General features: G+C 46.2%; 1 protein-coding gene across 6 annotated transcripts in view; it reads left to right on the top strand.

The window, feature by feature from the left end:
- LOC131259322 (C-terminal-binding protein) overlaps window positions 1-13,194 on the top strand; it is a 55,615-nt gene that overhangs the window by 35,403 nt on the left and 7,018 nt on the right. For 5 of the 6 annotated variants that reach the window (XM_058260783.1, XM_058260785.1, XM_058260782.1 and 2 more), the window contains exons 2-6: window positions 10,050-10,716; window positions 10,817-11,122; window positions 11,216-11,476; window positions 11,563-11,703; window positions 12,968-13,175. In XM_058260783.1, the coding sequence (XP_058116766.1) occupies window positions 10,534-10,716; window positions 10,817-11,122; window positions 11,216-11,476; window positions 11,563-11,703; window positions 12,968-13,175 (1,099 nt within the window). In that variant the 5' untranslated portion in view covers window positions 10,050-10,533. The remainder of the gene's footprint in view (window positions 1-10,049; window positions 10,717-10,816; window positions 11,123-11,215; window positions 11,477-11,562; window positions 11,704-12,967; window positions 13,176-13,194) is intronic. The other variant, XM_058260780.1, reaches the window with a different exon arrangement.

The following is a 13,194-nucleotide window of genomic DNA, read 5'->3' as shown; positions in this document are numbered from 1 at the left end:
TCATCTTCAAAATTAAAAAATAATATTCCTAACTCGTAGTCTAGCTTACATTGATATCTTTTAAAAAAATCTCTTCCCAATATACCATCCGTTGGTATTGGAAAATCTTTACCAACGACTTGAAAAGTGGTTGGGATATGTTTTCCATCCGCATCTAAAGTAGTGTGAGTACTACCTATCGACTTTACAAGCCCTTCGCCTATTCCTTTGATAGAACAGTTTTCGGTTGGATAGCAAATTTGGTCCAACTTTACTTTTGAGGCTTTAATTATGGATATATCAGAACCGGTATCTACCAATAGGGTACATCTACTGTCTGAAAATTTCAATTTGATGTTTACGAAATTTGAGACAGTTACGTTTATTGTGTAAGCTGCCCCAATTCTCCTCCTAAAGGGTGGTTCTGTCCGTGATTGGTATGTTCTTGCTGTTTTTCAGTTGCTTCTGCAACGTAGGCATTATGGTTTCTTTGGTTCGCGTTGTTTTGATATCCACGACCAGAATTATTTTGCCTGTACGGAATGTTTTTTCCGCGGTTTTGATTGCTTGTTTCAGGGGGGTTGAAGGTATTGGGTAGGTTAGATGGATATTGATTATGTGCATGGTTGCAATTTTGGCAACGTGCGCTTCTTCCTCTACCTCCTCTTCCGTTTCTGAAGTTTGACCTTCTGTCTTGACGGTATCTGTCCACTTGGTATCCATCGTTGTTCCTTTGCTGGTTATTGGTTCTACTCGCATAAAAAACATTGGTGCGTTCCACACTATCAATGGTGTCCTCATTTTCTGTCGCAACTCGTATTGCTTTTGCTAAGTTTTCGCATTTTGAAAACTTAACGGTATTTTTGGTGTCTTCATTTTTAGCACCATTAACCAAAGCTTGAATTCCCGCTTTATTTGCTAGAGTCTTTGCAACATCTTGTGGGACTTTGTTTTCCACATATGCTAGCTCGAGCTTTGCGCTTAGTTTTTCTATTTCGTCTGCAAAACTAGCGAAATCCTTTCTTTGTTTCGAAATTGAAAGCTTGGCAATAATTGTTTGAGGTTCTGTTTTAACCGAGAATTTCTGCTTAAGGCTGTCAATGATAGCGTCGATGGTTGTCGGAACCACTGTAAATATTTGACTTGCCTTTCCTTCGAATTTGGATAGTATCACTTGGATCAGTACATTTCGGTTTGCATCAGAGACAAGATCTTTACATGCTGTCAATGCTCTTATCACGTTATTTAACGATTCGGCGTTACCATCGTACTTTGGTACGAGATTGGTGATAACATTTAGCGTTTCTGTAAGTGTCGCCATTCTGACTTTTTTGTGTCTTTTAAGAAGGTTTATTATGCAATGTGCTATTGTTTTAAATTGCACGTGTTGTGGCTTAGACAAATGGAGATTGATCAACTCTGTTATTTTTGTAATGAAATTCCTTGCTTTGAGCATATACTCTGTAACCTCACTGTCTTTATATTTGCTCTCATGTTTCAATAAAAAGTACTGCAAATTTTTATACGTTTCATCAGCTGTATTCTTAATTGCCTTTAAAGTAACCTTTCTATGGCGTTTGGTAATATCTTTGATTCTATCGAGTAGCCTTTCTAGTTTTCTCAGATCTTCTTGCGGTTGCGTCATATTCAGAGGGAAAAACGTACATTTTTGTTTTTTACTTATCTTTTACGCATTGTGCTGCCGGTGTTCTGCGCCGATAGACTGCTATTGCTGGTAAAGTCATCATTCGTCATTTCTGCTGACGGCTGCTACTAGTCTTCCAGGCTGCCACTGCTTCAGGTCTGCACTGCTTCGGGCCTGCACTGCTTCGATTTCTGCACTGCTTCGATTTCTGCATATCAGCTGGTTCTCCACAAGCCGCTGGTCTTCCGCTTGTCGCTGGTCCTCCGCTTGCCGCTAGTTCCTCGCTTGCCGCTGGTTCTCCGCTTGTCGCTGGTTCTCCATAGGGGGTTTGTGCAAACGGGCACAATTTGTTTTCACTTTTAGTCCGGTTTTTTTTTTCACTTATAGTCTCGGTTTTTTTTTTCACTTATAGTCTGGGTTTTTTTTTCACTTTTTTCATCGTTTTAGCTTCCCTTTGGCATCTTGTGTCCATTTCACTGTTTTATTTGGGAAGCGTCAAAAGTCGTACAGAGCGACTTTCCTGGGCTACCAGTAGTTTACAGGTGTATTTTAACAATCTATCCGTAAGAAAGATTGCTACCAACATAATTAGCACGGCTCTTTTTTTTCATGACCTGAACCATATGGTGCACTTAAGGTCACTTAGGTCACTCACTGCATCTATTTACTGAACTTTTCTGCACTCTCAACCATCAAGGTTCATATTGTTCTCTTCTTCAGTGATGGTTCCCATTAGTGATCACACTGAACAGTCGTCACGATGATTCGAGTCTTTTTAATCACTTGACTCGTTCTTTCTCAGTATGCACATCACGAATTCCCATCACACCGTCACGGTCGCCATGTGGTAGATGGTGGAGGTGGTGGACTTGCTGCGTCGCAAACTTTAACCGTTTAGAACTTTTACGCGCACATGAGTCGCGGGCGGACTCTGCTGACCGGACAGCATGGAAACACTTAAGGTGTTTCCCAAATACACGGTACGGAACGTTGGGAAGCGTCGGGCCTTACCTCGGGTAGGGGGACTTCGACGTTCCAGGAGAAATCAATAAATAGACGCGAGGTTTAATTTATCATTATCTCCGATGAACTGGCTCTCTTGTCCAACTATCGGTTCTTTATTTATACCAACTTATTGAACGATTTTACACGGTTTTTAGGAAAGTGTTTGTGACGGTTGCCGAAATAGTTGACTCGGCTAGATGATGTCAACTTGTGTTATAATTGGTCAAAGTGGTAAAGGGTGGCTTTCCGGTGCGAGCTAGTACATAGCCTACGCTGCACTTTGAGTGCGTTTACCTCTTGTTTACCAGCTAGTTTGTTGGTAAACTCTTCGTATGCTAACCAATTGGTTTGCGCCAACCAGCGCCTGTTGTTTATGCAATAATATGTATAGTCGAGGTGATTCTATCACACTCCTCGACCTTCGGTTTCCGCTGCCCTTAAAAACACATTCCTCCCCGGCGGTGTGTGCTGGGAAAAGCTTCCAGCCAACGGTCAGCAGTCGTGAGGGATTTTCCCATTTTAAAATGGGCGTCGTCGTGTTAACTCCTTTTCCCGGGGGTGCCCTTACGACTTTCGTCTTTTTTATTATGTTTCCTCGTGGAAAAGAGTTTGGCTGGTTCTAAAACCGTCAATGAAAAACATACAATAAAACAAAGAAATAAATTGAATCGAAAGTATAGATGCCTGTTCTCGGGCAGTGATCCTCTAAAAGAGAAAGCGAAACAGGTCATTTGGAAAAGGACATTAAAGTGTTAGACTCACGTTCTCCCGGTGGTGGAAGTTTAATCCGAGTAAAAAAGATCCGTTTTCGTAGAACTATCGGTGGGTCTTATGAATCTGTAGGCGAGATTCATTCATATGAATCTTTCACCTTTGATTCATTCAGATTGATTAATGAATCTTTTGGGGTTCGAAACATAAAACATTGATGAATCTTTCGAAACTTTAATGAATGATCAGTAATATTTTATGAATCTCTCGAAACTTTAATGAATGTTCATGTATCTATCATGAATCTTTCATGAATCTTCATGAGTCTTTCATTGGCGTGGATCAAGCGACAAAAAATGTCGATCGTTTTCCCATTTTTGAGCTTGACTTTTCTGTTTGTTTTAAACATCAATGAATCTTGGGGATTCTTGCATCTCTCATTAAACGATTCATAAATCTCGACGTTCTTAACTCTGAATCGGAATTACACAACTCCAAGTGAAAGCTATCGCAAAACAGTAGCAAGAACGATTTCGCATTTACAAACTTTTTTTTTTTTACACAACTATTTTATTTTTTACTTCTCACTAAAATTTCTTTTTCTCCCATCGAACGAGCGGACGAGTTGAGAACATTTTCCGTATAGTATTATCTGCCAAATCTGCCCCCCCAGCTTCCGGTGTCATGTCTCTCATGTAGCAGGTCGTTTTGCTGCCAACTTTTGAAAATTACTTCATCTCTTTAACGGCCTTTCCTACATTGAACGGTTGAATTTATTAACTACATTCCGAACTTTTTTTCTATTCCCTTTCACCCCCTCCGCTGTCGAACACAAGCCGGAAAACTTCCAACCCAAGTGTTGGGAGGAAACTTTCGCTCAGAAATAATAACGCTTTAACTTTATGCAACTGTTCTCCGAAACATCTGAGCAAAACGACAAAGAATGGTGGTGGTGGCGTCGACGGTCGTCTCAAGGGTTGCCTTGGCAAAAACGGTAGCAAGGATTTTTTTTTGTTCCCCTCCCCCCCGTCTCCCCTGCAACAATAAATATTTACTTGCCAGCAGAAGAGACCGCCTTGCCTTCCGTCCCGTTGTTTTCCCATAGTGTTCCATCCCGCGATGGCGCTGTTAGCATGGAAACCCGACCACCGGCGTACCATCTGTGTACCGCTTTGTGCCTTCCGGAAGTGGGAGAAAATCATAAATTTATCGCAGCCCCACACACCATTCATTCCTCCACACACCACAGCTTCGTTATCGGCATCGTGTGTTTCTATCCTTCCCTGTTATGAGTGTGTCTGTGTTGGCTTGTGAAAAGTGTCCTTCTTCCATGGTAGCTTCCTCGCGCCAAACATCTATCCCCCTCCCCCGTATGTTTGAGACATTCCTCCGCACGCTACAACTGACACAGGAGGGACACGGGGTGCTGCAGCGGGTGGTGAAGCCGGCAACATTTCGCGTGGAAGGACGCGCGGCGTGGTCGAGGCAGAATGGTTCCGGAAATGGTTGCGCATGTGCAGCATAACAGCACGCCGTCGCCGTCGCCGGCAAGGGCGGAAGGGAAGGACGAGTGCGGGCGGAGGGACATTGCTTTGGTTGTGTTTGTCTTTCACCTCTCGGCGTGTTTTTCAGCCAATCCCCATTTCCGGCGTGCGCCCGAAAATATGTCGTCCAAAACCCGGGGGCGGATTAATTATGTATCGAGTCAGCTCCTCTCAGCGAGTGTTTTGGTTGGGGTCCGTTTCAAAAAGGTAGCATAATGAAATTCCTTTTTCCGGTTAGAATTTTTCGCTCTCCCATGGTTACATTTGAGCTTTTTGTTTCTTTTTATTTGTCCTGTTGTTTTTTTTGGGGTTTTGAGTTTTTGGTTACAATTTTAATTTTAATAGACGACGCACAATTAAAGTTCCCTGGATTGTTTTTAAAAATTTATTTTGATGTTTGCCTACATGTAACATTGAATGATTTTATTCGCACTTATTACATTCCGATGCCTCTTATATTATATTCGCTTATTGAAATAAGATACCAACATTTACATGTTGTGTTTATCAAGCGTGTAAATGAAATTATCTAATTTTTCATATACTTAAACAACGCTATTGACTTTGCTTTGCACAATTGCTGCACAAACAATCTGACATTGTCCTCTGGGCTCTGGAGGAAGAGAACATTATCAGCGGAGGAAAGTGTGATTTGGTTATGAAGACATTAGGAGTTCAGGAGAACGAAGTGAAAAAGAAAAATAAAGGAATGAACGCGAACTCCTCCTTATGGAAAAAGTTTTCACTTTTCTCAAGCCAACGTGTTTGGCTTCTGAAAGAAGGTGGGAAGGGAAAGGGACGGGGTGTTGGAAAGTTTCTACTTTAAAATTTATTTTCCAAACCCAATCTTTGCGCCCCCACCCCCCTCCCTTTATCGTTCGGGCAGGGAAAGTTCGATGGGCAGAAGTTTCCTTCCGAAGAACCCCGGTACTGATGGATTCTTCCGGGACGAAGGACGAGAAAATGCTCCTGGTGCACCGGCAGCACCCGAGCCGAAAGTTTGTTGACGAAAGTTTTCTCAACCGAAAACTTCCAACCAAACTTCGTCACTACTATCTCTCGGCTTTTGAAACAGTTTTTTTTTGCGCTGGGTGAGGAAAAGCGGTGGGAGGATCGGGTGAGAAAAGCGGAGTGAGCCGGCGGGTCGCGCGGAACAAGTTTAACGATTAGCGCCACCCCCCGGGGCGGATGGGTTGGGGGAGGGGGGGGGGAAGAGTTTCGCGGAAAATGCCGGGACCAACCAGACGATGGTGGAGTGGGGGAAGGCACAATGACAGCGGGGCGTGAACATTTCCATCAAACTTTTCCTCCGCACAAAAGTCGTCCCGAAAGTTGTTCGGACTAACTTCTTCCTTTCCGCGCACCATCCTCCCACCCCCCCTCTGGTTGCGCCTTGAGGTCAAATCGAAGCCGCCGCCGGTGCCGGAAAGTTACTCCAAAAGTTGTTCCCTCCTCCGACTCACTCCCTTTGCTCCCTCCCCCCGTGCCACGCAATCTCTCCCACACCAGCGAACGCAGAAGTATTACCAAACTTTTCCCTCGGAGCGGTCGGTTTTCCTCGAGGGAAAACCGGTTGCCTGAGGTACAGCAAAAAGCCGGCACAAGGATAACGATGGTGGTCGGTTGCGCCGCGCGCGGTTCGAGGTGAAAGTTTTTCCATCCTAACCACCATCGCCATTAGATATCTGCGTGTGTATGTGTGTGTGTGTGTGTGTTTGCGCAGTACGGTACAATAAAGTTGAACGGGGAGGGAAGGAGAACACAACACACAATGGCGAACAACACCCCGCAATACACAAATCCAACTCCCTCCTATCAGGAATTGGAATGCCGGCAACATGGTGGAAAACCCGTGTGTTTCTCCAACTATCCCGCGCTCGTATGTGTGTGTGTGTGTGTGTGCGCACACGCGGGAAAACACATGGATGGAAAACTTCGCTCTGCTGTCCGTGCCTGCTCTCACTTTCCTTTAACCTTATCATCTCTCTGTCTCTCTGGCGTCGTTTGTTGTGGAAAACGAAGCGTACGGCGCACGCTTCACGGAAAAAGGCAGAACGCCAGTGTCGCGTCTGGTTGGGCGGCGGAAGGTGGTGGGAAGTGGGTTGAGCTTTTCGTTCGCCACACTGTGTTTCATCTTTAACTTCCTAACCTCAATCGTCACTTCGTTTCCGTTCGCGTTGTCCAAAAAGAAGAGGGGGTGGGGCCGGTGGGGGGGAAATGTGGCGAGTTTATTGCCGGCTGCCGGAAGTTGATGATATGCTTACATTCATCCGTTACCATCTGCATAGCGAAACGGGAAAAACCATCCCCAACGGCTCCATTCTCTCCATGTTGAGGTTAGATATTTCCCTTTTATCAACCATTTTCCATTGCTAGATAAAGCGAACGAGAATGCAGTGTATTGAAATGGTCTTTTTTCAGTGTACATATGTGTGTGTGTGTGTGTGTGTGTGTGTGTGTGTGTGTGTGTGTGTGTGTGTGAGACGGTGTGATATAAAGGATACATCCTCCATAATAATAATACACAGTCTGCGTTGTGCTGGTCGCATTCGGCCATGTTTCGAGGAAAACTGTCGCAACTTTCCTCTCCGGACACACAGTTGACGTTGGGCGGGCGAGTTTTCAACCCGGGGGTGGGGTGGTTGGCGTCTGCCATCACAGGATGTTTTTCCTCGATGAACTCTGGCCCGGCCGGGAGAATGAAACAAGGGAAACTATGTTGACGAACGGAAAAAAATATTTTATTCATCGGGCCCGTTTTCGCTCCTGCTTGTTCGCCCGATGTTTTGAGCTTTAGTCTTGCGTGACGAAAACCCACCCCACCCCACCCGAGGGCGTGAAGTAAATGTTGAAAATCCCGGCCATACGATGATGGTGACGCCGCCGGCAACGTTAAACTACTTACTACCCAAAAAGTTACCCCCCTCTCGTGGGAGGTGATGTAATGGAAACTGTGGATGGAAAATGTGGCGCACGAGGGTTGACGTGGCCTCGCGCTTTTCCTTCCGTACCGAGCAACAACTCTTTAAAAACCGCCCGTTCGAGTCGCAACGCGTGCGCCCTTCGGCCTAAGGGTCGCACTCCTCTTGCTCGCTTGTCCCCACCCTCCCCATCCCCTGGCTAGGGGGTTGATGTTTGCGATGCGTACGGAAAATACTTTCCTTCACTTTAAAGCCACGCAAACGCCATCGAAAGTACACGCTGGGAAAACAGGATAAATGTTGCCAAGGGCTCCTTTTCATTTTTTCACCCTCCGGTATCCATGCTCGTTCGTGGTGGAAAACATCTTTCCATCCGAAACCGAAGGAAGGGGGGAAAATTGGTCCACCAACAGTGGTGTTGCCTCTTTTTACTTTTATTTTCCACTTTTTTAAAGCTTCATTGGTGGTTTTCCCTTGTGTGTCCTTATCGTTTCGGACAATCTTCAACGAACCACCTTCGTGTCGGAATTTTCTCTCCATCTATCCGGCTTTCTTTCTTTCTTTCTCTGAGGGAGAGACGTATTCTTCTGCCGATCAATGGCGCAACTTTAAGGTTCAACTTTCCTCCACCGATGGAACACCTTTTTGTATACGTTCAGTGTGCCTTCCGGGAGTGGCGCTGGGAAATTATTGATTTTTACGTTTCATGAATTGCGTTACCCAGCCATGCGCCGGGGTTAAATTAAATGCTTATCGAAAACCTAGATGGGTGAACATTTTTAAATTTTGAAATTTAGATTTTAGTAAACTTTAACTATAATTGTATTTTCAAATCCTCCGGTTTAAATGATGTTTCACAAAACACATGATCCCCGTGACTTCGACACGAGAGAGTGGTGGATCTTTTGGGGGAGTAAGGGAGAGAAATTAATTAATATTAAAATAACCCCATTTCCCGGACCTACCCTCAACCGATTTGCTTGCGTTCCGGACTCCTCCAGCATTTGACGGTGGCTTCTTCCCTTTCGGTAACCGACCCTATGTGCGTCAAACTTTTCCACTTGACCGAATAACTCGCTTCATCGAACTTTTCCAGCAACATAACCGTACGCTCGCGCCTGTCGTATCTTGTTTTTCCGATTTTATTAACTATGAAAACACAGTCCCGCCCAGTGACGAAGTACAGAAAGTTGTTACTGCCGCCGCCCACCACTTCCTTGCGCTTCCGTGCGCTTTGGTGATCTTTCACCCACGCGGCGGGGGGATTGGGGGGGACTTTTCCGAGTTCGTTCTGCCGGTTCTCTGGTTGCTTTCGTTTGGCTTTCGGTGGACGCACGGATGTATAGATTGCTTCCGCTTGCGTTGGTGCCTCCTCCACGCGCTATCCCCCTAGGTTCTCGGGAAACTTGTAAATTAATTACATTTTAATTAAAACTTTTCATTTTATTGTGCTCTCCCTGGCTAGCAAACTTTTCCACCGTCCGTTCGGGGTTTTCCCCCGTGCCTTCTTTTCACCGTCCCCAGTGGAAGTCCGTTCGTTTTTCGATGTTTGTTGTGCTGCTGTACTGGACTACGCTCTCTCTCTCTTCTCTCGCTTCACTGGCTTATCAAAACTTCTTCCGGGTGTACTGTTTGCGATCTGATTACCGATCCCGATAGCATCCCATTTACATGTTTGTTTTGTTTTGTGTTTTTGGAAGCGTTCATTTTCGATGAAGGAATAAGTTGCTGTACTACTTCCATGAAATGGCAAATTTTCCAAAAAACCATTCCACCGACGAAGTTTTTTGGGTGGTTTCAAGTAATCGGAGAATACAATTTACATCGAAAGTTTACAGCTTTCAACTCTATCGACATACGCCCAATCCTTTTTCAATCGGCCTCCAAGGAATTTTATAGCGTTTAAATATACCTATTGATTTGTTTTTCAAAATACTAATTCTGGTTTTTACTTTCTCTTTCTTTTTCAATTACAGATCGCCATCCAGAGAAAGTTGTGAAGTGCTCATCTGCTTCTAGAGACAGCATCTCGATATTTACAACAAAAATTAAACTATTTTGTTTAATATTCAATTCATGTTGCTTTTGCAATGAATCTTTGGCATACATAGTGTTTATTAAAATGATTTATTATAGTTTTCTTATGGGTTACAATAGAGGGTCCCGTGGGGAAATGTGCTACAATTTTCTTAAATTTAATGTCAATTACTGATGCTTAGTGTTGTTCTCGATTGTCCGGTTTAGTTGAATCAGCAAACATTTGCAACCCCCGTGTGCATCCTTCGCTCCGCGTGTTCACCAACGAAGCACGAAGGGACGGCTGTATGCTGTGCGAGCTGTGGTGAAGTGTGCGTGTGTGTGCGAGAGAGAGAGAGAGAGATAAAAAACAGTGTGAAAACAACAGAAGTACAAAAAGTGAAAATCGTTGCACCATTTGGCAAGGCTCAAGCGAGAGAAAACTAGAAACGCACATCAAAGCAAGCGTCATCTCAAGGACTGCTTTGCGCTGACAGGAGCCTTGGGTGTGTGACGTGGTGTGTGTGTGTGCGCGCGCGTGTGTGTGTTGAGTGTAGTTACTGTGCCCGTCGTTTCGCGCGGCCCGTGTCGCCAACCCGGCCAGCCGACAGACAGTATCGGGCGGAAGCGCAGCGAACCGGGGGAACGGAAGGAAGCACGATCCGGAGCGAGCGACGACAACGTCTGGCAGGGAGGAGCGGTGGACTCAACGATGATGCCGAAACGTTCACGCCTGGGTGACGTCCGCGGGCCGATCTCGAACGGGCCGATGCAGTCGCGACCGCTGGTCGCCCTGCTCGATGGGCGCGACTGCTCGATCGAGATGCCGATACTGAAGGATGTGGCCACGGTTGCATTCTGCGATGCACAGAGCACATCAGAGATCCATGAAAAAGTAAGTGACGAACCACGTCCCTCGGGAGGAGGACCGGACGGAAGGACCCCCTTGTCATGTTACTCGAACTAATCCGTCCACTTTTCTTCCACTCGCGCAGGTATTAAACGAAGCGGTCGGCGCACTGATGTGGCACACAATCATCCTGACGAAGGAGGATCTGGAAAAGTTCAAAGCCCTCCGGATAATCGTCCGGATCGGTAGCGGCGTCGACAACATCGACGTGAAGGCGGCCGGCGAGCTCGGCATCGCCGTGTGCAACGTGCCCGGCTACGGCGTGGAGGAGGTCGCCGACACGACCATGTGCTTGATCCTGAACCTGTACCGACGGACCTACTGGCTCGCGAACATGGTGCGAGAAGGCAAGAAATTCACCGGCCCGGAACAGGTCCGAGACGCAGCGCAGGTACGTTCGACTACCATCCGGAGAGAAAAGAAAACATTGGACGAACCGACGACTTGTCTTTACTAACGCGCGCTATACCTCCATTCGTTTTAGGGCTGTGCCAGAATACGCGGTGACACGCTCGGGCTGGTCGGACTCGGACGCATCGGCAGTGCGGTGGCGCTCCGGGCGAAGGTGTTCGGCTTCAACGTGAGCTTCTACGATCCGTACCTGCCGGACGGTATCGAGAAGTCGCTCGGACTCAACCGCGTCTACACCCTGCAGGAGCTGCTGTTCCACTCCGACTGCGTTTCGCTGCACTGTACATTAAATGAACATAATCATCACCTAATCAATGAGTTCACGATTAAACAGGTTGGTATTCTGTCCGGGATGTTAACCAGCCCCTCGAAACGCGGAACACTCTCTCACTATCCTATTGATTGTCTTTCCTCTTTTAGATGAGACCCGGTGCATTCTTGGTGAACACGGCCCGCGGCGGCCTGGTCGATGACGAGGCGCTCGCCGTCGCACTGAAGCAGGGACGAATCCGGGCGGCAGCGCTAGACGTTCATGAGAATGAGCCATACAATGTATTTCAGGTTTATTCTACTACTTATACTATCTTTTTCTCTATATACCGTTTGTGTTGATGTGACTGTTTTTGTTTTCCGCGCCGTACATGTGCAATCCTATCCGCCATCCTGATAAAAACAAACCCCCCGTCTTGAAGAGAGGGTGCTCCGTCTCCATACCAGGATGGAGTGGTGTGGTGCGTGTTGCCACGTACGACCCCCGAGGTGGACGATCGCCTTGTTATGGCAAGACGTATTCATACCTTCGAACACACACCTGCTTTCTCACTTCATAAAACAAAACCATCGTGTCAGACGTCAGACTTTTTTTTTAAATACTTTAACTACTTGGATCCGCGACAGCCGAGCGGTAGCGCCGGTTAGAAAATCGGGCCATAAACGCCGGGGCTCACTGAGAATCTAAGCCGAGACCGGACCCCCTCCCCTGTACGAGAGGTCAGACTATCCACGTACACAAAGGGAAAAAAGTCTAGTAAGCTCCTAAAATGAAAGACTACTTGGATTCAACACTTCTGGAAAAGTTTCCATTTCTCGAATAGACAGTACATTAGGAGTTAGTTCATGAGTTACAGCTTATGTGGAACTAGCTCCCTATTTATTATTTTAACAAAGGAAAAACAAAAATGTATAAACCAAGCTGTTCATCAAATTGTTATTTTTAGTAAGCCTCGTTTCAAGCGAGTTAAAGTATCGTTTGGACAATTTTTAATGGTAATGAACGTTTGGCTGGATATTGAGACCGATGGGGATACTATTATTTCTTGTTGTTGCGCAGGACGAAACAATTTCGATTGGAGAGGAAAATAAAAAAACAAGTACACAAACACACAACGCGCTTTTGAGCACAACTAACAATCTTCCCTTCTGGCTAGGGCTTCATCAAATTCATTGGTTGTCTACTAACACATTCCGCTAAACACATATACATCCTTTTCATGGGACGGTAGAGTTGTAATTACGTGGACTGAAAAGTAAGGGATAACAACTTGACGTACGTCTCTGCGATGATCATCCAAACATGGACTTTTTACCCCTTTCAATCGCATCGACGCTGACCGACGTAGTACGATACCTCCATGGAAAGGACACCACCACCCGTAGTACTTGTTGCAAATGCTTCTCGCTGACGGCTACAGCAAGGAGTCAGTAAATCAGTGCGTCTGTACCATCGCTAACGTTTGACTATTTTCTCTCTTCTCCCCACCTTGGCTCCTATTCCCATCTTCCCGGCCATCAATGCGCTACCATACGCTACCCTTCCTGCATGCAGGGTGCACTGAAAGACGCCCCGAACCTGCTCTGCACGCCACACGCTGCCTTCTACAGCGAAGCGGCCACGACGGAGCTGCGCGAGATGGCGGCGAGCGAAATCCGGCGGGCGATCATCGGCAATATCCCGGAGTGTCTCCGGAACTGCGTGAACAAGGAGTACTTCCTGCGCTCGTCGACGGGCGGCGGTGCCGGCGGATACTCAGAAGGTTAGTAGTCACAGGTTGT

Source organism: Anopheles coustani, chromosome 3, assembly GCF_943734705.1.
Source record: "Anopheles coustani chromosome 3, idAnoCousDA_361_x.2, whole genome shotgun sequence".
In the NCBI taxonomy this organism is placed as follows: Eukaryota; Metazoa; Arthropoda; class Insecta; order Diptera; family Culicidae; genus Anopheles; species Anopheles coustani.
The sequence above is the reverse complement of the archived record's forward strand: the minus strand, read 5'-3'. Positions and strand labels throughout refer to the sequence as shown.